This window comes from Neodiprion fabricii, chromosome 4 (assembly GCF_021155785.1).
Source record: "Neodiprion fabricii isolate iyNeoFabr1 chromosome 4, iyNeoFabr1.1, whole genome shotgun sequence".
NCBI classification, from domain to species: Eukaryota; Metazoa; Arthropoda; class Insecta; order Hymenoptera; family Diprionidae; genus Neodiprion; species Neodiprion fabricii.
This window is the reverse complement of record NC_060242.1, coordinates 31970276-31995383: the sequence shown is the minus strand read 5'-3', so window position 1 is coordinate 31995383 and position 25108 is coordinate 31970276. Positions and strand designations below refer to the sequence as shown.

The following is a 25108-nucleotide window of genomic DNA, read 5'->3' as shown; positions in this document are numbered from 1 at the left end:
AGAACTCTCAGAGTTCGCCATCAAATCATATACTCCCGCTGCAATTTCCTTCGCAACGATAACCCCCATTTTTAATTTAAATATTTGCGCGTCTTGAGAATCAGCTGATTGTACCCTTATGAACCCAACCCAACTCAACTCAACTCTAGGGTTAGGTTTGGAACGCACCCACGGAGTTAAGTTGACCATGCGCGAACCTTTCCTCGTATACATGCAGCCGACGCTGCCGAAACCAACATAACCTAAAATTAAACATCCAGTGTGAGTTGAATGTTCGGACTTGGGAAAATCCGTGCGTGTGTTATGTGAACACATATTTTATAGATACGTTAACCCGAAGAAATAAAAAGTAGGCACTATTGCTCGAAATTGTGATTGTTTTTATTATATTTTATTTGCATTCAGTACAAACATATTAACTTTTTAGGGCAAAATAGAATTCATGTGTCTAACCTTAAAATTAAGTTACAGATGACGTTAAAAAATTTTCCACGCGGAGGCCGCAAACCCCTAAAAAATGTACACGCAAATAATGTAAGTTTTTTCAGTTTATCACCCCCTGCCCTCCCCTGTAATGCTCATATCACCAAAACTTGATGTATGTTTATAGCAATTGAAAAAAAAGCCAAGATCAAAACTAAGAATCCACAAGGATAATTTTGCCATTACTAATTATGAAGATTCGCATACCACAAATATATTGGCAACATCAGCGGACTGTTTGAATTATACTACGTTAACACAAGGAATGGTTGTCCTGGGTCGTATTCGAGAGGCCAGGGATTATGACTTGATTGTATCGCTTCCTGGACGATTAATCGGTCGATTGGAGCTTACAGACATCAGCAATTCGTACACAAAGTTATTGCAAAGTATGATCAGCGTACAAGATGACAAACCTGAGGGTTATAAACCACTGACAGAGTTATTCAAACCTGGTGACTACTTGGTCTGTTATGTCAAGCAACTGCACTTGACAGAGAAGTGGAGAGTCTCTTTGTCCCTGGAACCAGAACTAATAAATCAAAATCTGGATCGCACTCGGATCATCCCAAAATCGAAGATTGTTGGCACTGTATCCAGTATTGAAGAACATGGCTATATCATTGACACTGGGGTTGCTAATGTCAGAGCTTTTTTAACTTCTAAAGATGTTGATGAAGAAAAAGAATACTGTAAGTTGGGATCCTGTCACTTTTTATTTATTATTTGTCACAATTTTGAACAAGCTTGAACGGATATTGAATTCTGAAATTGACAAATCAATTAGTGCAAAAGTAACAGAATGCGGTCTTGTATATATACAAGACCGATTCGCACGTTTCATCTCAGTACCATAAACTAGTGTGAAAATCAATACGAAAATTGAAAATTCCCCATTTTGTGATTCTTAGTTGAAAAGTAATTAATTTCTTCTAAGTTATAGGACAGCAACTCTTTTTGGCAATTAAAACGGTTGAAACGTCGGAGTCAGCATCGACACTCAAGTTATCTGCAAAAGAAAAACACAGCAGCAAAGCAGTTTCTCAGGATACACAGTTATTAGATGCTCTAGTACCTGGAACAAAATTGATTCTCACTATCAAAAGCGTTCTGTCAAATGGATTGCAGGTGCTGTATAATGAAAGTAACATCGGTTACATCAATCAGATTTACTTGGATAATCCATTATCTTCGTATGAGACAGATGAATCGGTCCATGGTACGCTCTTGTATGTTCTGCCAACTGTAAAATTTGCATATTTCAGTCTGTTGACGGAAGAAAGTGAAACTGACAAATTGAACATTGGTGATATTATAACAAACGCCACAGTAATGTGCAAGGAGCAAAAAGGGATTCTCCTAGAATTGCAAAAAAAGTTCAGGGGTTATATACCCATGCGAAGAACCGAAGTTGACTTCGAGAAGATTAATTCCACATTTAAACCCAAGTCTAAACATAAGTGTCGAGTATTGAATTACGATTGCTTCGACAGAGTCTATATTTGCAGTATGGAAAAGAATATATTGAACGACGAATATTTTACGGCTACTAGTTTTGCTCCTGGAGAACTGGTGACTGCAGAAGTAACAAAAATTGATGTAGCTTATGGATCTGTCACATTGAAAGTTAATAAAAGTAAAGGGTACGTGCCCCCTGAACATGTTTCTGATATTGATAAGAATATGATATATGAACTCAAAGTTGGCCAGTCGGTGAAAGTAAGAGCTTTAAACCGTGACGACCAACGAAATAGAGTTTTATTCACAATGAAGCAGTCATTAGTTAATAGCAATTTACCAATCTTAAATAATATTAAGGATGCAGCTGTTGGTTCCCAGCATCATGGCACCATTGTGCAAGTAAAAAATACTGGACTTTTGATAAAATTTTTCGGAGACTTGAAGGGCTGGGCCCCTCCGAATTTGCTTGGCTGCAAAAAAACTGAGATTAAGCAGAAATTTTCGATTGGCCAAGTAGTTCCTGCAACAATTGTGACAATAGATAAAAAAGATAATAAAATGAGCCTGAGCTTGATTGGCATACAGAAGAATCCTAGTAATAAATTACGTGTTGGTGAAACTGTCGAATGTATCATCACAGAATCTTCTTCACAAGGAGTCTACGTTGAGATTCATTCCACGTGTAATCACAAGGATTTAGAAATTGGATTTCTGCCAGCTGCGCACATGTCACCTAGCTTGGAAGTAGCGAGCTTATTAGCTGCCAGATGCACTCCAGGGGATGAAATAATAGCAAGTGTGTTCTCCACCACTCCAAGTATAATTTTGACTACAACATTCGTACCGCTCGATGAATTAACAGCCTTTGAAAACCTAAGAGTTGGACATTACTTACCATGTTCTGTCAGAGAGATAGGTGAAAATAGTTTGAAGGTCCTTTTACCTATTGATAATTACAGTGAACTTGGTGTTGTTCCTTACATTAGACCATCTGAATTGGAATTGATTTATGTCAACCAAGTGCTGTTTGGAAAAATTATTTCCATTGACGAGAATACTAAAAAAATTGAGTTGCAAACCGATTTATATGAATTGTGGATGGATTCTGTGAATCAAAATACTGAAATGACTAATGCGGTTGATATTTTGGGCTTCTACCTCAGAAAAGTTAAAGAGCTTTCAAATTATGATTTTTACCAAAGTAGACCAATATCAAAGGTTAGTTTGGGGCAACAAGTATCTGGTATAATTGAAAAAGTTACTGAAGACGGCCTGGTTTTACGTCTAGACAATGATTTACACGGTACAGTGCGCAAAGATCAGTACAAACAGAATTTTAAAGTGGGAGACAAGGTTTCTGGTATAATTATATGGTTAAATTACGTCCACGAAATTGTTGAGATAACACTCAAATCCACAGTGGTAAATTATATCACTACTCATAAAAGTGACTCATCTTCCATTCCCTTGGGTACAAAATTAAAAGGGGAAATAATCTTGGTCACAAATTGGTTCATCCTTATCGTTTTAAAAGGGCAAGGAAAAGGAAGATTAGCTGCTCTTCCAGCCCGAAGACACCTCAACGATGTCCAACCCGACTTACGACCTTACTTTATCGGAGGAAAAGTGAATTGTTACGTTATTATAGAAGCTGTTGAGTCTGACTTGTTACCAGTTTGCGTCTTATCATCGACATTCGAACCACGTAAGTTGAGTGCAAGTGTGAAATCTCAGAAGAGTCTAAAAAAACGAAAAACAGACGATGCACCCAAAGTAAATTTACAAAGTAAGAAGGCAAAGTTCGATCAGAAGGATTTATCCAAAGATATTGACCATGATATTGTTGATGAATCCATAAATGACAATACTTCAACAAATTCGACGAGTAAAACGAAATCTAAAAAATCGAAAAGGAAAGTAACTACGGAAGTTGAACGAGAAACAAACGTAGATAATGAAATAATTCAGAATAGCAGCTGTGATAACCAAGGAATGAAGGATAGCACATCTGGAATTGAGTCAAAGAAAAAGAAAATGAAGGAATCCAAAAGAGAGGAAACGAATGCCAATGAGATACCAATTATCGACATAAGACAGGAAGAAAAAGTGACCGATAAAAGTTTGAAACCAGATGATCTCAGCATTCCTGCATGTGGATTTTATTGGAACACTGAACCTACACCTCAGGAAGAACTAGCCGTTGAGTCATCAAGCGACAGTGATGAAGAAGCAGAAAGTCCACAAAAGAAGAAAAAATTAAGTGCTGCTGAACGAAGGGAACAAGAAAGGCAGAAAGAGCGCGAAATACGTGAGAGAGAAGAGGCCTTGGCGAGTAATCAATTGCCAAATTCAGTTGACCAATTTGACAGATTAGTTATGTCAAGTCCCAATAGTTCTGTAGTCTGGGTACAGTACATGGCTTATCATTTGCAAGCGACTGAAATAGAAAAGGCGCGAGCAGTTGCTAAGAGAGCTATTAAGACCATTAATTTTCGAGAAGAGAATGAAAAACTAAATGTTTGGCAGGCTTGGCTGAATTTGGAGTCAAGATTTGGCACACTAGAATCAATGAATGAGGTTTTCCAGGAGGCAGTGAGAACTAATGACGCTTTCAAAGTATATACTCATATGTTAACGTTACACGCCAATGCTAACAGGCAAGCAGCACTGGATAAAACGATTACAACAATCACAGGAAAGTTTAAACAAAATCCACTAGCTTGGATCGAGTCTGGAATTGCATTACTGAAAATGGGGCTCAAAGATAGATCACGGCACATCATGCAGAGAGCTTTGCAGTCGTTGCCTGCACACCAACGTGAGTCTATCAGTTACTTATTCAATAATATTGCACGTTAATTGATCTTTCGGACTAAGTGATGTACAGTTGTTCATATTAGTAAACTATTATATCAAGTTTTAAAAGGTGAATTGAAAGGTCTATATACCACTTTAAATTTTTTTAAAATTTTTATTTTTTCACAACATAAACGGATTGTACATCCAATACAAAATATGATAATACAACACATGAGATAACGGTATTCAGAATAAATCTATTAAATGGTCACCATGAATAAGTTGAATAAGGCTGCATTTGTGTTACATTACTCTCGTAAGTAAAAGATTTTTACAATATACGTATATGATATGTGTACATATTAAAAAAAATTTCAGATGTTGACTTGATGGTAAGATTTGCTCAGCTGGAAAACAAATACGGAGACAAGGAGAGGGCACAGACGTTATTTGAGAAAATTCTAAGTTCATACCCCAAACGAGTCGATGTATGGTCTGCGTATGTGGATGCCTTAATCAAATCTGCCGACATTCCCATTGCCCGGTAAGTTTTAACAACTCTGCTTTTATATCTATATAGATGTTCATGTATAACCCGTCAATAGATGAGGATAAATTGTTTATTTTTCAAATACATTTTTCGTATACGACGATGTAATCAATCCGTGGTGTTTTTTTTTTTTTTTTTATCACAGGCAAGTTTTGGAAAGAGCAGCAGCCCAAACGCTGCCAGCTAGAAAAATGAAAACAATATTCAAAAAGTTCATCGCATTTGAAGAACATCATGGTACAGCGGAAAATGTCATCAAAGTGCAAGAAATGGCTCGCAATTACATTGAAAATCAATCTCAGTAAACATGTGTAAAATTATTGTTCGTGAATAAGGCGAGAGTGACACATAATAACGTTGAAAATACACTTGGATCATAATCAAAGAAGCATTAAACCCTCCATTTACATTTTTAAAATCGAAGTCATGCGTATGTCAGGTACACACTTTTTTTTATGTGAATTAATATGAAACAACGCGTTAAAGATTCCGAATAAAAAAAAAAAAAAACGCCACTGCGCATGCGCAGAGCATATTAGATGTGTTTGGATGCCTGGGTGGAAAGGTCGCAGTCTGCTTTGCAGCGTCGGTAGGGTAGCTTGACTTGGTGTGATTCTGCGCTAGCGCGGAAATAGAAATAAAGAAGGAATACCCGCGGGAGGGGCAGCAGGGGTATAGAGATAGTGTAAGTCGCAACGGAGAAACGTGGTGAATTATCAACACAGAAATTCGGCACCGACACCTTGTCGTAGCAGCCATATTGTTTTCACACACGTTGCTGGTGATCCGGCGGTGGTGTATCTCGTTACCTTACCGGGACTTTCGAAGAACGCACGGGCCTCGGAGATCGTGTCAGTAGTAAACAAACAAAAAAAAAAAATCAAAAAAAACACAAGATAAAACACAAGGTAAATATAACAGGTGATGCAAAGATTCGGTGCTTCGTTATGTGTCGATTGATCGATTGTCTAGGATAACTTTCAACGAACGAAATGTTGGGAAAATGTTTTATAACAGAGTGAAGTTGGTGAATTTTTGCCTGCTCGTCACGCACGCTGCCGATGGGTTGTGTGAATCGATCGCGGTTATGTTCACCCTATCGCTTATGTAGAACAAGCTCCGCAGTCGACTCTCTCTCTCTTTCTCTCTTACTCCTGTCCTCGCCTCAGGGTCGGCTGAAATCTAAATATTTGCCAGGGTGACGTCATCGTCATCAGCTTCCGAATTGGCCCGTCACGTCACGGCGAATCTCCAGGCAACGCGAAACGACTCGCGGAGGTCTCGACTGGCCGTTTCCGTTCCCGATCTTCTCTAACCCAGGCTCTACTAATCTTCGTTCGTTGCTGTTTCTTTGGTTTTTTCCCTTGTTTTCCTTTCCTACCCAAGTGTAGTGGCGTTACAAAACCACGACGAGAATAAAAGAAACGTCCGCGCTCTCGAAATGACCTCGGCTGTCTGGAATATTCTGTCAAATGGAGCAGCGGCTAGCAGTACCTCTACGTTAGTAGCTACATACCAGACGACGATAGTAGTGCAGTTCTAGTGACGCGAGAGAAAAACGTCGTCGAGACACCGCGCGGCGTTTAGCGCGATATCATAGACAGCCGAAGGAAAGCTGCAAACCCGCGGAATAATACCACGTCGAAAAACTTTCTGTGAGTATTTTCATCGGCAAATGTGTTGCCCATTTTCCATCCTCGTTTAGCGGTGGGCGTATAGGTTATAGCCAAAGAGAGAGACAGCCGCTCGGCCACCGCAACCGGAGAAGTTGGCTTAACTTAAGTCTCAAAAAACCCGTGCGAATCGTACGAACCGAAGAAGCGTGGTGGCTCTAGCTAACTCAAATATTCCCAGCTAACAACTCGAGCTCAGTAAGTCACGGGATTCGATCCCGTACGTGCGCGAGGACACGGTACGCAAATTTACGAGACGAAGTATTTCCTTACCTCAAAGTGCGAGAGGGAAGGTAACCAGGATAGCGAAAGTTAGCAAGATGCGTCATCATTTTATCGAGGCCTACTGAAACACCTGCCGGCCCTGATCCAGAGTCAGGTTGGTGGGGGGGGGGATCGAGGGAGGGTCGCGTATGCGCGGACGTATGCGTGACCCTTGAAGGCCTACCACGTGGTCGTGGGCCGACTGACTACTGTCTCTTCCTGATAGCATTAATTTGCCGCCGTCATTGCTTCACGGTAGCAGCATCGATTTAACGCTTTTCTCATTACAACAGTGAGTACAGAAATGAATTTCACGTATTCTCCTCACTTTTCTTTTCATTATACGCTATAAATAAATCCCCCAATTCCGAATATATCCTCGCGAGTTTCTCGAGTTTAATCCGGAATAGTGAAATCCGATTCTCTGATCGGAAGAGAATTTCTTGTCGAGTCATCTTCAATGCCTATTTTTATCGTCGTATTTGTTATCTCGAAAGGTATTCGACCGCTCAAGGGTGGGTGTACGATTTTGCGGGAGCGGTAATGTTTTTCAATAAGAGCCTGTAGAAACTACGTATATACATTATTTACGTATGTCGTATGTGTGATCCTGTGTTAACACCGCCCTGGCGTATATACGCATACAATGTTTGTACATATATTTGCGTTTGCGTAACTGATTGTCAGCTTCATTCTTTTACCCCATGATGTAACAATTTTTTAACCATCCTACTCATCCTTTCTGCAAAATTGTGAGAACTGCTGTTTACCACCAGCCGTGCAAAGCTCAAGTGCAAATGATCCTTGCGCAACGACTAATTACAACAATCAAGTTACCGCGGATTTTTATCATAATCTCACGATGGTTGTACGTATCTAAATGCAAACAGCGTTTAATTATCTGAGCGTCAATCAGCTGCTTTATCGCCCACGCACGTAAGTAATAAATTGGACGTGTTTAAAGAGGGCTACCGATTTATGCATAAGAATAATAAGAAGACACGTGTTGGAGGACGTGAGTCGCGAAATTTCAATTTTTTTTTTCTTTTTTTTCACAATCGTCACATACGAAATCTCAAACGATATTTTTGCGATGATGAAATGATCTTATGTACTATTTTAATTTATAATCGTATATCAAGAATTTCACAAACTTTACAGATTTTTTTTTCTACCTATACACGTTCACGTCTTCCTAGACTATATATATTTATATCAACATTGATTGATACCCAAGCTTCAGGTGATCTTCGATAGAATGCGAAAACGTTTCTAACACCCAATGATTCGATATATTCAAAGAAATTTTGTTGCCAATGTATTTGTAAATTTTTTCTTCCCATCTTTTGACGTATACCTTGAAAATTTATGTATACAATCGAGCCTGCAGACTTCAATTTATATTTTTATATCATTTCCGAAGGACTCTGCAATTCATATGTGTATAATCTGTGTGGATATTTTATTTTGAAATAGAAATTTTTCGCATATATCGAACGTAAATATATCGCTCTCTGCGGGTTATCCGCGATATTTGCCATAACTTTTTGCAACGTGCGAAGTTGAGAAATAGATGAGGAAAGAGAGAGGAAAAAACGTTGCACAAATGTCGAGAGCATAAATAACATTGACAGGGAAGTAATATGTGTATGTATTGCAAAAACTCGAAGCCGTGCGAACCGCAATTGGTATTTCAAACGAGAATTTTAAAAAACTTGCACATAGCAGGGACTGAAACGCGCGGTAATAATATTTGTTGGAAAATTTCGTGCAGAAGTTATACTACATGTATGACGTTCTCCGTAGACGGATACTCGTTGGTATGTCTAAAATGAAAAATGGCGAGCTGCCAAACAATGAGAAAATTGTTTGAAACATTCTCTCTGCCTCGTTTACAATTAGAGTTCGTCAGTATACGACTGTGCCTGCGTTATAACGTATTTAAGCTGCTACGCCATTTGGTCCGCTATGTTCCCCGTTTTTTCTTCAATTTTGGGTTTCGTACGACACGTGACCAAAGCCGCAAACATATTGTGATTCAGAATTATTGCGAAAAAAAAAATTCTTTTGTAACGGGAATCATAAACATTATTCGATTCGTTTGCGGTTCTTTCAAAGCGGCAATGTAATAACGTCACAGTCGTGTTCCGCATGCATCAATGTTCCTTTGATGTATGAGGTAAGCAGCTGTGTCGTCTAGTCACGTGTCGTCCGCCGTCATTGACACACCTAAATTACAATTCGTTATACGTCAGAATCACAAGTACGCGATTATACGTACGTTCGTAATGTTTTTTTTTTACTGCCTTTTCTCTTTTTAAAATCTTTTTCATCGTCTATTGTTACATAATAATTTGTTGGAACTAAACGTCATAGAAGTACGTGAGTTGTTAGAAGGAGAGCAGCAGCTGCTATAATAGCTCGTTGTAGAACCAACTGATCAAGTGAACGTTAATTAAAATCATCACAGCGTATAACAAACGCGTTTACGGCTAACTTTCGATTGCGAAGAACCTGGAATATTGAAAATAAGATAAAAATTTCGGGAGTGTAGAATATTGTTGATTTTTCCGGCGTGATATGAATTTTTGCCCGGCAGCTGTAAACCTGCGATCACTTTTTTAATCTTTGTACCGAATTCGGATTTGACAAAACAAAATACCGCCGCGCTCTAATTAGAGACGACGCTATAGTAGGTGTATAAAATATCTGCGTATCCCACTTGATTCTTGAAAAGTAACAAAACCGTGATCAGCTGTGCCGGAAATTGATTGAAATCCATCAAAAGAAATGGGTATAATATTCAGAATTTTTATTTTTCAACCTCAAACTGCATTTCAATTTTTTTTCCTACTAAACTGAAATTCAAATTTCTGATTCTCAGCCCATGTAACGAACGCCGTAATATTTATTACGCAATCCGTTATCGTTATCGGTTAAATGCTTTCTTTCAGTGTACGTATATGATAACTAAATTCACTTTTCACTAAATACGTTGATACACAACGATTTAACAATTATCATTTTGATTTGCTACACGTTGTCACGAAGAGTAAGAAAAGGAAAAAAAAACATATTTCTTCTTAATAACGCATACACACGAATAGATAACACGTGGATGGAACGATTTGTACAACGTCTAATCTCTTCATTACGCAAGAAAGATTCTTTGCTGTTGTAATTAATTACCCGTATATGTATACAGTCATTACACGTACCGATATGTCTATATACAAAACATGTAAATCACATTATATATAGGGATATTATTTCTATTTTTGTCACATGATTATAACATCAGCGATGTCCATTGCCTCGAATACTCGACTGTATTCCTTTCTTTTTTTTTTTTTTTTTTGCCTGTTTCTTTTTTTCATCTCCTGTTAGATCACTTTACCTTATACGCGTACGTACCTACATCGCGGTAGGTATGTATATGTATTTCGCTCATTCGATCATTTAGTATGTTTTATAGGTATGTGGACGCATATAATACACCTACAGCACAAGCGCTTCGTTGATTACTTTTTTTTCGCACTTTAGCGCGCGAGACACGTGTAGCAGTGAACTACTGCACATTTTTTGCTTACGCCAGACCGTTGAACATTCCACGGGTTATTTTTAGCGATTCGTTTTGTGAACATTGAAATTATCGAATCAATTAAAATCATATTTATAAAATCCTTGCTGACCCCAAGATGATGCGAGAATTTACATAATTATACATCCGATTGCGAATATTCTGGTATTAACTTTGCTTCAAACTCTTGTATACACCTGATGTATAGTTTATATATAAAATTATCGCAACGCCAGTTATTTTTTTAGTCGACTGTTGTTGAAGTTGTACATCTTCTTTCTAAGCAAAAGATGACACGACGAATGGTTATTATATGCTGTAACATTCGAAAATCATTCGTTATATAAACACTTTTTAGTACTAGGGCGGAAAAGTCCACTTGTTTCACTCGGATGCTCTCTTTTGTACCGTCGCAGAAACGATTACTTTACGCAAGGATCAACGCAGGCAAAAACAGACGCGTAAATCATACTGGTGTTACATAAAAATACTTTAGCCATTATGACTTGACACGGCATTCGCTGCCTTATTATATTCTGTAAAACGGTGTATCAGGAAGCAGATTTTAATCATCCCGTAACAGCGAGCGAGCGTTCAAGCACGAATGAGTTGAAACCGGAAGTGGATGTTTAGCTTGGTGAATCGCATGTATGTACAGTTCGTACGATTGTGAAAACGACTCAGCCAATAACGGATCGTCTCTTAAATACTAGTCTGTCAACGCGTTGATCGTCGTCTCATACGTTTATCTATATAATTATTAATATCGTTTGTATATTATAGTTATTTTTTTGTCATCTTATTTCCTGGACAATCCCACGGCGAGCAATCGTAATCCGCGCAATAAAAAAGCTGGCCTACTGGATTATCATGATATCGAAAAAAAAAGATTTCGAGTATTATATGCCATGCAAGGCATTCCGTGCCAACTTCACCATCGCCTTAGCTTTATAATCACTTCGGATTTGATCTGTGGATCATATTTGAACATGGATTTATATATTTGGGTATCTTTGTCTCAGTTCTGAACTGTATTTGTAGGTCTCTCCGAGTTTTTTTTTTATATATCAATTATAAAAAGTTTCTTGAATTTTAAAAGTTTTTCCAAGTATTCGAAATTTTACGTCAAATACGGAATTTATTTCTGTATCTTCTTCTTATTAAACCGATCATCAAAAGATTTTGTTATTGTTAATAAACGCATATTGTCATTGATTTATTGATACCACAATTTTATGAACAAAATACAGTGTAAATGTTTTTGAAAAGAACGTATCAGTGAAAAAGAAGTTTTTAGTTACATACGTCAAAAATGATCCGAGACGTGGTACACGGAGAGAAAAATCTGAGAAAAATTACCCTGCTGTTACTATAATCGTGATGTAAAAGACACCTAATGCAGTTTTTACGGTGCTGCATCAGAAAAATGCGTCGTCACATTTTAAATTTTATGCTGCCGAAATACATAGTTTCTAAGCAAGGTAGTAATTTTTTTCATAAAAACCCATAATTTTTGTAACTGCATCAATCAAAACTGCATTAGGTGTCTTTTACATCACGATTATAGTAACAGCAGGGTAATTTTTCTCAGATTTTTCTCTCCGTGTAAGGACTAGACCGTAGTCGAGTTGGCATGGAATACCCTATTTAGGTTGTTTTCGCATTGATTGTTTCTTAACCGCATCCCGTCCCTCCTCTTCCTCCTTGTACTTATTGTGAATTCATGAAAATTATATTTTTGGTCTGATCATTTGCGGGGGTTGATTGGCCTAAAATCATTGCGGTTTTATCAAATTGTCATATTCGTAAGCTAAGAAAGCTCTTTGGAAATACCAAAATAGAAATTACTGTAATTATAGACAGAAACTTAGATATCGATAGACGCGTCTCTACGATGGCTTGTTTAATTCAGAAAACTATATTTTCTACACAATTACTGAATTAGACTTTGTTTTCACGGCAGTATTCAATTAAGTAAGTATTGTCACTTTTTCGTCATAATTAATATCCACATACCGTTGTAAATTTAAATATTCGCCGATGCCGACCTGATGGAAAAAACGTGTTTCATTGTTAGTTAATCGAAATAAAACGAAGCATCGTACAAGAGTGAAATCAAGCATCGATATCTAACCTTTTGCTCATAATTGTTGTACATTCTATAATTTTTGTTCATTATCTCAAACAGATGTTCGTACAAATTAATTAAAAAATGTTTATATTCGTATAAATGAAACGACTGAAACGAATCAGTTTCCGGCCAACCAACAACCCCTTGACCATTCAATGATTTAAATCACACGTACGAGTATACCTCGAGGCATGTATGTACATTAGACTGGGCCAAAAAAATTGACTATTTTTTTTTTTTTTTTTGAAAAATATAATGAGAATATCATTCAGTATGGCAAAAAAAAAATTTCATGAAATTTTAAGCCCTTAATATTAACTTTACATTCATTGATTCGTTAGTCACGAAATTCCAAATAAAAAGAGTCAAATCGAGAAATTATATCAATTTATTAAGCTTAATTACTCGGAAACGGCTTGTCTGACAAAAATCTATAATCAGACCTTTTTTGTAGGGAATTTAATTTTATAAAGGGATAAGTGAACATAAATTTTTTCACTTCAATATTTCGACAGTTCTGACGTAAAACATCAAATTATTACTAAAAATCAAAAATAGCGATGATAGACCTCTTAAAGTTAATACTAAGGGCTTAAAATTTCATGAAATTTTTTTTTTGCCATACTGAATGATATTCTCAATATATTTTTCAAAAAAAAAAAATAGTCAATTTTTTTGGCCCAGTCTAATGTACATTGTCTATGTTCGAAATATAAACGAAATCATTGTTCGTGGCTTAAAGCAATGGCGTACAACAGAGGGGGGCATGCCGGCGCGGTTGCAGTATCGTACAGCACGAACGCGATGCCCACACCTTTGTCACCCAGGCGATATTCTAGCGGTTCCGGTTTGAGCACCACAACATCTGGGGTTGGCAGTTCTGTATCGTCAAAGCTCGCCTCCTCGTACAGAACTTCCGGATCTACCAGTTCCTTCGACCGTTCGACCAACTACTACAGTTCCGGTTCCGGGTACGGCTCCACTCATCGATCTAGCTCGTACTCTTCCTGCGACTATCGTCGCCTCTGTTCACCCGCCAGGTAACCTGAAATCTCTGCTTTATTCCGTTATCATTGCTGTGAAATCTGTCGATATTTGTCACCGTTGTTATTCGAAATGTTGTGTGTTCGAGTTGGATGTGAGAAAAAACAAAAAGAAAAATTGAAAAATCATCTTTTCGAATCTACACAGTATTTCAATTTTTCAGGTCCATTCCATTTTTATGTTTGTTCAACAAACACGTTTTCCCATAGCATATTGAAGTTAGTAACGTTATCGTAACGATTCATGCTGAGGAAAAATCGTTATTATGCGATTTTGGAATTGTCTGATATTCGGTAAACCGTAATCAAACAAGACACGACCATATCGCAAAATCTTAGTTACTTCAAAATTATTGTACAATTAAGAAAATAGTGACTTTTTACCCAATGTTTCGTTACGATAACGTTACGAACTTCAACTTCGTATTTTCCTGGACTTTCGCCTCTGGATAATGCGACTTCTAATGTACCACAGATTTTCATATAAAATTTAGGTCAGCTGAGTCACGCGATATTATCCGAGAGTAAACGATGCAATCGATGCCTCAGTGTTCCTGGTGCCGAGTTCGTTGAATTCGTTTAACGGCTCACACCCCAATTCGAAGCATCGTTACAATTCTAGTACTTGCTTTCCCGAAACAAAAAGATTTAATCTTCATTTCCTCGAGAGTAAATACACACATATTTTTCCGGAATGACACGATTATCTACACATAGTCATGGCCGACGAGTAAACAACTTTTAAACGTCTGCCCGATGCATGAAAAGAAACAGCAACGAAACTCGGTTACGAATTCAAAACGTTTTTATGTAATCCGCTGATCGATTCAGTCGCGTAAGTCGTCGGTCAAAGCGACGTGGACGATCGTTTTTCCATCAACGCCGACGGAATAAATATCAAACATATATTAATGAATAAATAAAACTGATAAGGACAAAAGAAAATGCGATAAAGAAAAACAGGGAATATAAAATAAACTTGAAAGTTTCGATGTGTGTAATAATAAAACTAGGTACACATATGCACAATGTACATACATTTCCGCTGCAACATGGCCGTATAATTTCATGTATTGGAACGGCCTTACGCACTGCAGTGAATGTAGCCTCTACGTCCTAGATTTAAAACTTCCGGTCAAAAATATTTTTGGCAAGCACTGAACGGGATAGATAGAATAAAGATTATTATTTCTGCATCGTAGAACGTCTTCTGGCTTATGTTAAATTCGTTCGGCCACTTTACAAATTAATTCCGATCAACCAATTTTCGTTTTCCAATTTTCACCCTCAAGACCTCATTTATACGGCGATCAAATTATGATCGCATTTGTTTAAATTATATCGTACAGTTGTCTATTCTTTGTTATGTAGTTATTTATTCAGAATGTCCTTAATAGATGTTTGGATCACGATATGCATGTGCGTAAAAACATGTTTACAAGGTACAGAGAAACTTATACCGTAAAAAAATACATTCTTACACCGTAACATTCCTCTCACTCGGAGGTACCGCAATTACCGGCACGAACGCAGTAAAACTACATTTTACGTTGTATACCCGTCGAGAATAAATCTACCTATGCATATACATACGTCCATAGTGCAGTACAGTTTTGTCCGTCCATTAAACTGTTTTGCAGATTTGCTTCGGGTTCTTGATCACGATGTTATATATTTTTACACAGGTAGAGTTTTACTTTTCATCAAGCAATAAATTACATGTTTGTATCCGAATATTGAGCAGTTGTTTTTTGTATACCTTTACGATTACACCGATACCACGAGTCGGAAAAGTCAAAGTGGCAAGTTGGTGTAAAATTTCTTGTAATCTCAAGCACACAGACACACACACACACGTATGCAATGGTTATTATATACCCTTACGCGAATGCATGCCAGTAGACATTGAGCGGGTTGCATAACCAGTGCAGCCGTAACATTACTGGGAGCCCTTGGCCATCGGCCCGAAAGATTGTTGGCGGGGGGCGGTTGGTCGGTTGGGTATAGAGAAGAGTGGTAATTCGCAACGGTTGCTTTTATTCGCAGGTCGCTATCAGTCTCGTCTGCGTCTTACTCGGACACGGGCAGCGGTGGTGGTGGTTGTGGTCCAGGAAGCGGAGTGTTGTCGGGTGCTGGTAGATATTCCTCGTCATCCTCGTCATCGAGGGATCAGCGAAACAGCGAGGCTCGTGAAACCCTAGGCAGTTTGGCGGCCTCGACAGCGGACCTTATCGCGAAGTATTCGCCGGCTAATTACGTGCCAAATATATCGGGCAGCAACGAACGACACGGAATCGGGAAAGCCACGGTCAACGGATACGGGACCGCCGGATCGTTGGGGACGAGTCCTGGGGTGCATTCGTCGAGCTCGAGCTCGATCGTCGGGGGAAACGCGTCCAGCGCGAAGAACCATCTATTCACCGGCAACGAATCGACGACCTCGAACACGCTGCTCCAGGGCCGACCACCCAGGGCATTGAGAAGATCTCCGATCGGTAGCAACCTGATTGGCAGCAATCATGCGCAGCCGGACAGCGCGGCGACAGAGGTAACGGGGACGTCGCAAAAGGGGCCTAAGAACGACGACAACAACAATAACAGTAACAGTAACAACAACAACGAATACGAATACGAACACGAATACGGAAATTGTACCGAGGGTCTGCAGTCGAGAGCTGCCAGGCTGCAACCGCCTGCACTCGTTAACATTAATACCACACGGTGTTACGAGGCAAATGGTGCCGCTACGTGCCCTTCGAGAATCCCTGAATCAAACGGGTTACAGAAAACCAATTCACGTCCCTCTAACTCTTGTCTCGCTGACGATGGCGTCGATGCTGACGCTGATGATGATGGTGTGAACGTTAACTCGGTTTGTATTTATGGGCCGGTAACTAACACGTCTAACAATTCATTGACTAACACTCTATTAACGAACAACAATAACGCCGATCGTAACGCCGATGACGAGAACGCGGCTGGAACTTGCCGAGTTCACGGAGCCGAAGACGACGAAGGTTTGCTCGGTGGAAGAAACTCAACGGCGACCAATCGTTTGAACGGATTTTTAACGCCCGAAGATCCGAGTTCTGATACAGAGCTAGGGATAATATCCGGTGGTGGCCTTATCGATGAGAGTAGCGGCGATAACGCCGCCTCCTTACTGGATACCATTTCAAACGATCCGGTAAATGCTTTCAACTCCGCGGTACGAAAACCCGTCGTTTCTCGACCCAGCGGCGTGAACCACGCCGGAGATAATACCTCGTCCTTATCCTCGTTACCTTCCACCTCGAGACGGGGTGACACTTATCCCGGTAACGGAAGTACCAGTAACGCGGCAAACGGAATTGCTGGAAATAACTCACAAACGGCTACTGCGGCCACCCATCAAAACATCTATCGCGGTATCAACGATCAAATCGTAAGTGACATGGATTTTTTTTTTTGGTTTGTTTGTTGTCCTGTGGTCGTCTAAGGGGTTCCGTACACCTTTAATGCATTGCTGCACATTATCGATCCTCCGTTTTGTCCGTGCTGCATGCGTCATACGCTTGACGGATTTGTTGAACAAAATTTTGGTGAACAATCGTTGGATGTATCTAACAAAGATCCGGTAACTGTGGCATACAAAGCATTTTCAATGCTTCTTCTGTTTCCTGTTTTGAGGTTCAGACTTTGGACTGAACTCTAAAGAAATTTATGTAACTTTTACGTCAATTTATACGTAGCAAATCTAGAACCAAGTTTTGTACGCGACCGTTGTATTTTGTTCCTTTTACACATTTGAGAGTGTTCACTTATTGTTATTGAGTCTTCGAAGAAGTTGGAAAATTCATTTACATTGAAAAGTTTAAATCAAGTTAGTCCCATGCTGGGTACTTGTTGTATATTTAGCATAACTTTTATTCTTCCGAAAATTTATCAATTCGGTAAAATCTCAGACTCCGAATGCAATTCCCATGAGCATGTTGACTTCCGTAAAGGTGTATACGGACCCCTTAGAGTCGGAAGCGTCTGGCTTTTACTTTACTTCTATGGTAAGATTGAATAGAAACTAAATGATATATAGTAGAAAAGTCGTAGACGAACGTGTAAATAATCGATAAGTATCATGGCGTTCCTGTATTTATTTATTTATTTATTTCACTCCCTTACTTCTCTGCCAGGGTATCTTTACGCAATTTAAGACCCGGGATTGAATATCTAACGTGCATAACAGAACGGCGGGCAAGGTATTGCAGGTATAAGATATATGTAGGTTGCGCATTGAAAATAGCTGCTCAGTTGATGTAGCATGTAGGTAGGTGTAAATGCACACTTATGCTAGTTATAATAAACTTTATGAGTCAACTGGTTGGTGCAGAAAACTTTATGCTGCGAAGTATGTTCCGATGTAAAGTCTCGATTCGCATTATAAGATTGCTCGTTGTGCGGCCTAATAAGAAACCGATAAAATCGGATCGTTGAACGACAAATATTGAACACTCGGAGTAGCGAGCGTTTCATTAAATTATTTTTTTTTTCTTTCTTGATGATTATACCGTTGCTGCGCAGCCCCCCACAACCACCTCATAAATATCAAGTGGCTACTATATTCGCGACGAGCACACGTGTCTTTCGTTTGGTCCGATCATTTACTTCATTTAGAAAGGTTCGCTCTGTGATATATAAATATAATTCTTGTGTCGACTAGTGGAACAGTGGGACACTATTTGTCTCCTCTTCGTCGCTTATGCCAGTAGCTTCTACACGTGTATAATGTATACGTAACATATATAGTAGAGTGTAGACAAATCCGGACGAGCGGTGGTCCGCATAGGCATGTATTCTATTGAACTATAGTATACCTACATGGGAGAACAGCTCGCCACTTCACTGGGTCAAGTATAGCTGCTGTTGAAGAAACGACTACAGAGATTGAATTCAAGCCAAACATCGAACAACGAGAATTCTGAAAGTTCGATGCATTTTTCTATTTCATTTATAGTAGAACTCTCCATTCAAATAGGATTGCAAACTTTAACATGTAGAAAAACTCGTAAAACGTGTTGATCAGAAAAATTCTCAACTAATTGTAAGAGAAAGATAAGATTGCTGGCCAGCTTCTGTTGGTCGTTTCATTTGTAACGAATTACAAATTGCGAAAAATAATAAAACGTAAGGACAGTAAAGCTTTAGCTCGCAGGTAGAATTTTATCTGAGAAAATGAAAGAGGCGAAGAAAAAATTCACTGGGAGTGTCGAAAATTCGGTCAGAGTGACCAGAGCTTTGCGATGATTCTGTCCTCCCGTCAAGTAGTAAGATTTATTAATAGACTACTACTTTGCTGGTGATCGTTGAGCTTTTAGACTTTGAGGATTCGAAGTGAGTTTGTTCGCTGGTTCGCGTCGGACGAAATTATATGCTTTTATAAGATTTGCGTCGGTGTCGGTGCACCGTGTATTTGTTCTTATATGTATACCCAATCCTAGATTTCGGGGCAAATTAGAATTTTTTTTTAAACTGGGTTAAAAAAAAATAAAAAAATAAAAACAAAACTATAACGAACGAATGCTCAAGATGTGATGAAAGAACAGAAGACTTTCCATCCTTCTTCTTAAGTTTAATACTTTCTTCGTCGTCAAAACCGGGGGTTCAATACGAGTAAAATATTAAACTGGCTTACGTAGAACTCGTGGGTTGGGGTTTGTGGTGCGTTTGGACCGCCGCCGCACTTGGCGTCGGTTATGCTTTCGCGCTTGGCGTCGCGGCGCCCCTCGAAAATCGCAAACGCGTCGCCGTTCCTGCTGCTTGCGCTGCTGATACTGTTGCCCACTGCAATTACGTAAGATCTAATTACGCTAGTATTCGGGTCGCGACAACGACGACGCAAACACGTGCCGTTGATCGCAGATTTTCGCACTCATACGACAGACAGGTGAGTCCAACTGTTTGCACCTCTCTCTTTTCGCGCTTAATCGGTGATATGTTAGGAATTGAACCGATCGATGGACGGGCATATCTAATTTAAGCGATAGATGGAACCAACTCCGAAAATTTGAAGATGTCGTTGACGTAAATTTAATTGTATTTATTTATTTAGTTTTGCATCAAAAAAAAAAAAAAAATTATAGACGACTGGTGAGGGTAAAGAAGTTATTTGATTGTATTGTTCCCTTCGTTCGCATTTTTAGGCCTATGAAATTGTTGCAATTGCTGTTTGATTTTTTCATTCAATAGTTTGATGTAAGGTTTGAATCCAGTTACGAACTACTTTTTTTTTACGTACTGTATAGAACTTTAACGGTCATAAAATCGAAGAATCCTGCCAAGTTATAACGTCACCGGAACTACGAAGGCTTCACACTTTACCTGCGCTTCTGCAGTAGTTGCATTTTCTTATTCTATCTATACTGCATATCTAACATGCATTTTATTGCCAATGTAGGTTGGTACATCGGTGAGATGAAATTTCGAAGCAGTATTTCAATTTTTGGGTCATCGTGTATTGATAGTTAATTGTTTTCAATTTCCAAAAATTAGGGCAATAGTCGTGCGAACTATGGTTTTTGTTCTTTGTTTTATACGGATTGTGATATTTTGTCACCCGGTAGTTGTCAATAGCCACTACTTACATCGATAATTTAATCAGCATGGTCAAGTAGGCCCACGTTAATCGTTTGATAAGAAAATGAATTTGATAACATAATGATACAGTTTTACTTTCTCCGTCGCCCTATAATTAAAGGCTTAAGTATGTTGTATTTATAATTCACCTGTAATATTTTTGAAGTCGATAACTAAACCTTGCCCGTATCTTTCTACTTTTTCTTTCCATAGCTTTTTATCGTGTTATCGATATCAATCGTAATTCGTATTATGCAATATAAATTGATGAGATTTTGTAATATTGATGAAGTTGCGCATGTAGCGTCCAAAGTTATAAGTATAAAACATCGTCGAAAAACAGGGGAGCGAATTGAAAACAACTGGTTGTATAAAAATAACTATCGAATTATTGTACAATATACATTCTCATTCAGCACAAGTATTAGTCAAGTTTTCACCAAAGCGCTGTTATGTGACAGCTATAGAAATAAAAGGTATGCAATTTAATTATTTATAAATTTTTATTTCTCTGCCTTGCATCTGATCAAAGATGCAGCGTCCTTATTTTTTGCTTCGTGTTTTTTCAGTTCTTCAACTCACAAACAGACATTAACTCATGCTTTTTAACGCCTTCTATACAATTATTATCGAGTAACACATATCCATATCCATTATCCTTTGACACTATCGAAGATTAATACATGCGCGAAAAACTTACCGAAAGACATTTAAAACTTCAGAAAATATCTGTAATTTACTGTTATTTCACGTTCTACGTCTTTCTTCCGATTGTGCACTGAACATTACGAGACATTACCGATATTACACGTAAATATTTTTTCACGGACTCTAGACTGTAGGCCAATGTACATTATACAGAATTATGTAATGAAAAAAACTATTCAAAAATTAAAATTCAACGAGAATAAGTCATTCGAATACTCTAACTTACCAACTATTATATTATAATAATAATTTGTAAAATATCATTTCAATTACAGGAGGGAAGTCCGACGATTCGGGCACCGCGCAACCGGTTGCAGACTCCTCGAGACGAACGATGTGGATTGAACGGCCTCCGAAACATCGGAAACACAGTTAGTATTGCCCATTACCTTATGCAAAATTCTTTACATTCAATATTATACAACTTTTTACTTACGTGAACTATGCAATTGATGACTGTTCACTGCTATTCATATTGAAAAGAATCAAAGACAATGGGCATCTATATGAATGACTGTATTTCAGTGTTTTATGAACAGCGTGATCCAATGTCTGAGCAACACGAGACCACTGCTGGAGTATTTAGTAAACGAGCAGTATCTAGCTGACATCAACACCTCGACATCAGGCATGAAGGGTGCCCTGATCAAGGCGTTCTCTCAGGTGATACAAGAACTCTGGGAAGTGGGTGGAGAGCATGTTGTCAATACAACTTCCCTCAAATCTCAAATCCAGAGATTCGCTCCTCGCTTTATGGGCTACAGTCAGCAAGACGCCCAGGAGTTTTTGAGATATCTTCTCGAAGGACTGCACGAAGATGTTAACAGGGTCACCGTCAAACCGCAGCCCATTCACACGGATATACCCGAACATTACACGTAAGATGACGTTACTATAAAAATGAAGAAATGAAGATGGGTTGTGAGAAATATGAAAATTCGGATACATTTAGAAATTTTTTTTGGAAATTTCGAATTTAGATTGCAGTTCTCAAATTTTTTTCAGTTGTATCTCAACTTCAACGAAAACGGGTCTGATCCGAGATTCTGCTTATGTCATGATCCCTGGATCATTTTATATTCAATCGTAATGGCAGGTGTATAATGTGAACATTGAGTGTATCGGACACAATTATTTCTTGGCTCGTAATGCATAACTACTGAATCTTATGGTTACAGAAAAGTCAGAGAATTAAAAAAGAAAGTTCGGAACTGCCGCTGATTACTCTCCAATAATAAAGACCAAAGCAACTGAAATATACAGATCGATTTCATACGTCATTTGAATAATTATTCGTCACTAGTAAAATTGAATTGTTTATTACGTATCAAATGGTAAAATAAGTCTTGTTTCATTATCTATAAATATTTTTCACTGCAGGGATAGCCAGAAAGCTGCTGAAAGCTGGAAGCGATATCTAAGAAACGAAGACAGCACGATCGTCGACGTATTTGTCGGACAGCTGAGATCCTCGTTGCACTGTACATCCTGCGGTCACGTTTCTGTGACTTTGGATCCATTCTGGGACTTGAGTTTGCCCATCCCGACGAGGAGCGGTACAGTAAAGCTGAATCAGTGTCTGGAGCATTTTACTAAGGAGGAAGTACTTGACGGTGACGAAAAGCCGACCTGCTCCAAGTGTCAGATGAGAAGAAAGTGCACGAAAAGTTTCAGCATCCAAAAATTTCCAAAGATATTGGTTATTCGTATCCTTTTAAACGCGTTTTTGGAATTTTCAGTATCTTCACATAATGCTTTTTACATTTTGATATGCGTAAAACACTACATTACCTGCATTGCGAAATCCAATTTGACTCAGATTCTTATGTGTTAGAATATTGAACCGACAAGGGTAATCAAAGGTAGCCAATAGTTTGAAAACTGTTGGTAAAGGCATCAAATAATTTTTTGAGACTGACGTGATCTACTTTACCAATCGATTATTTATGAATATCAGTATCGGATATATTTCGACAACTCGATTGCCGTTGTTAATTCTAAAGAAAGAAGAAAATTCTGGAGAAAAAGAGAAATGGGAAGAAAAATATCTGTTCATTGCTCGATTTTATATACTTTGCTTATATAGGTATAAATCAGGTTTCAGGTGAAATTCTTATGTTATCAATACTCTTGTTGAATTAACTGCATTTGTTGCAGAATTTTTCATTATTGCCAATTTTGTATTGATCCCTATTCTCCAAGGACAAATTCATTATATCGGATTTTCCCATAACCGTAATCAACGATCAGATTTGAAACGTTTCTCCCCCATGGAACGTTTTCGTGGTAAATTGAACGTTTTAGTTGATTTTCCACTGACCGGTTTGGACCTGAGTGCCTTTTCTGCACCGAGAGTGGCCGGTTGTACCTACAACTTATATGGAGTGGCAAATCACTCGGGGACAACTTATTCGGGGCACTATACTGCCTATTGTAAACATCCTTACTCGGGAGAGTGGCATGAGTACAACGACAGCAGAGTGTCTTCAATAGCGGCAAGATCAGTCGTCTCCAGCGAGGGATACGTATTGTTCTATGAACAACAACCACATAGCTCTAATTTGTAACATTTCGCTACGCTTAGAACCACCTTGCCTCTCAGTACCTCAGGTTCATAACCTCCCGATACCATCTTTGGTTCGTAGAATTTCTTTTTTCAATCACAAGCGACTCAACACTGTAAAGTTGCAAGAATTTAATTGTATATTTATTTATTATTCGTTGCGGTTGATAGCATTTTTATTTTATACAAAACGTTTTAACCATAATAATTATCGGGTCATCTTTGCACGTTCTAAATTGTTATCATTTATTGACATACGCTACTTTTTATGACGGGACATGTGTAAAAGAAACCAAAAGAAAAAAATGAAAATTGAGAAAATTAAAAAAAAAAAAAGAAAAATCATAGACTGAATTAGGCGTAAATTATTTGTTCATACAATTTGTCAAGTTTCGGATTCGGAACATTGATTCGTTGCTGAAAATCGCCTGATGCAGGACTTTATATTTGTCGTTTAGGGACGAAATAATTATTCAATCGACCCATTGATTTTTGCTATTGGTTTGACGTAATTGAAATCCTTACAAAACTGAATTTACGTGCTTTAAGTTGTTACATATATATTTTTTTTCTTTGTCTATTAAATTTTTAACTTATCGAACTGATAACCCGTGTATAGGTAGCTGCTTTGAAGGCTGTCGACGTAACTAGTTCTTTTATCCTATACCTCACACCCCTTTTCATCGATTCTCTTGGTAGTTTATACTAATATGTCTAGATCTGATTACTTTTGTAAAATATTTTGTTTAATTATTGCAGTCAAAGAGTTATTTATTTAATTTATGAAAACAGATGAAAAAAAAAGAGTAATGACTATGGAAATAAAAATATTAATATATACGATATTTATGGACATAATATATATTATTATACGTATATTAATACATTACGAATAAAAACCTAACAAAAGTTGATTATTGCAAATAAAGAAAAAAGGTTCTTGGATATATCTCTGCAATATTCGTACGAAGAAAGAACAAAATACCTTACAGTTTTGCAGCGATAATCGATTCACGCATGTTATTACCGTTGTTATTCGAATGATTGTGGGAACGGAAAATTTCAACGCAACTTTTACTTTTGTAATTCTTCAATGAAAGAAGAAGAACAAGCTGAACGTTAAAATGTAATGAGTTTTCAACTAATATCTATAGATTGAATCTGTACAAAAAATTGTTTTTGATAAAAAACAAAAATCGTGAAACTGAAGACAGGTAACTATTCTAACCCGAGAATAACGTAAA

At 38.1% G+C, this 25108-nt stretch overlaps 2 protein-coding genes across 10 annotated transcripts; both read left to right on the top strand.

Moving 5' to 3' along the window:
- Nucleotides 1-172: 172 nt before the first annotated feature.
- LOC124180960 (protein RRP5 homolog) lies at nt 173-5678 on the top strand. 2 transcript variants are annotated; one of them, XM_046566964.1, is made up of 6 exons: nt 173-349; nt 472-534; nt 611-1175; nt 1421-4762; nt 5122-5287; nt 5439-5678. In XM_046566964.1, exons 2-6 carry the CDS (start codon nt 472-474, stop codon nt 5596-5598), a joined length of 4296 nt encoding a protein of 1431 aa, XP_046422920.1. In that variant the 5' UTR covers nt 173-349; the 3' UTR covers nt 5599-5678. The 2 variants fall into 2 exon arrangements, with proteins under 2 accessions (XP_046422920.1, XP_046422919.1); XM_046566963.1 differs by having other exon boundaries at nt 466-534.
- A 190-nt stretch (nt 5679-5868) lies between these two features.
- Nucleotides 5869-24709, top strand: LOC124180962 (ubiquitin carboxyl-terminal hydrolase Usp2-like). Of its 8 annotated transcripts, none has more exons than XM_046566971.1 (7): nt 5869-6189; nt 13684-13981; nt 16031-17408; nt 21577-21672; nt 21827-22179; nt 22682-23007; nt 23552-24709. In XM_046566971.1, the coding sequence occupies exons 2-7, from the start codon at nt 13686-13688 to the stop codon at nt 23866-23868; spliced, it is 2766 nt and encodes a 921-aa protein (XP_046422927.1). In that variant the 5' UTR covers nt 5869-6189; nt 13684-13685; the 3' UTR covers nt 23869-24709. The 8 variants fall into 8 exon arrangements, with proteins under 8 accessions (XP_046422927.1, XP_046422928.1, XP_046422926.1 ...); XM_046566972.1 differs by having other exon boundaries at nt 5869-6201; XM_046566970.1 differs by lacking the exon at nt 5869-6189 and adding an exon at nt 6281-6948.
- The last annotated feature ends 399 nt before the right edge of the window (nt 24710-25108 follow it).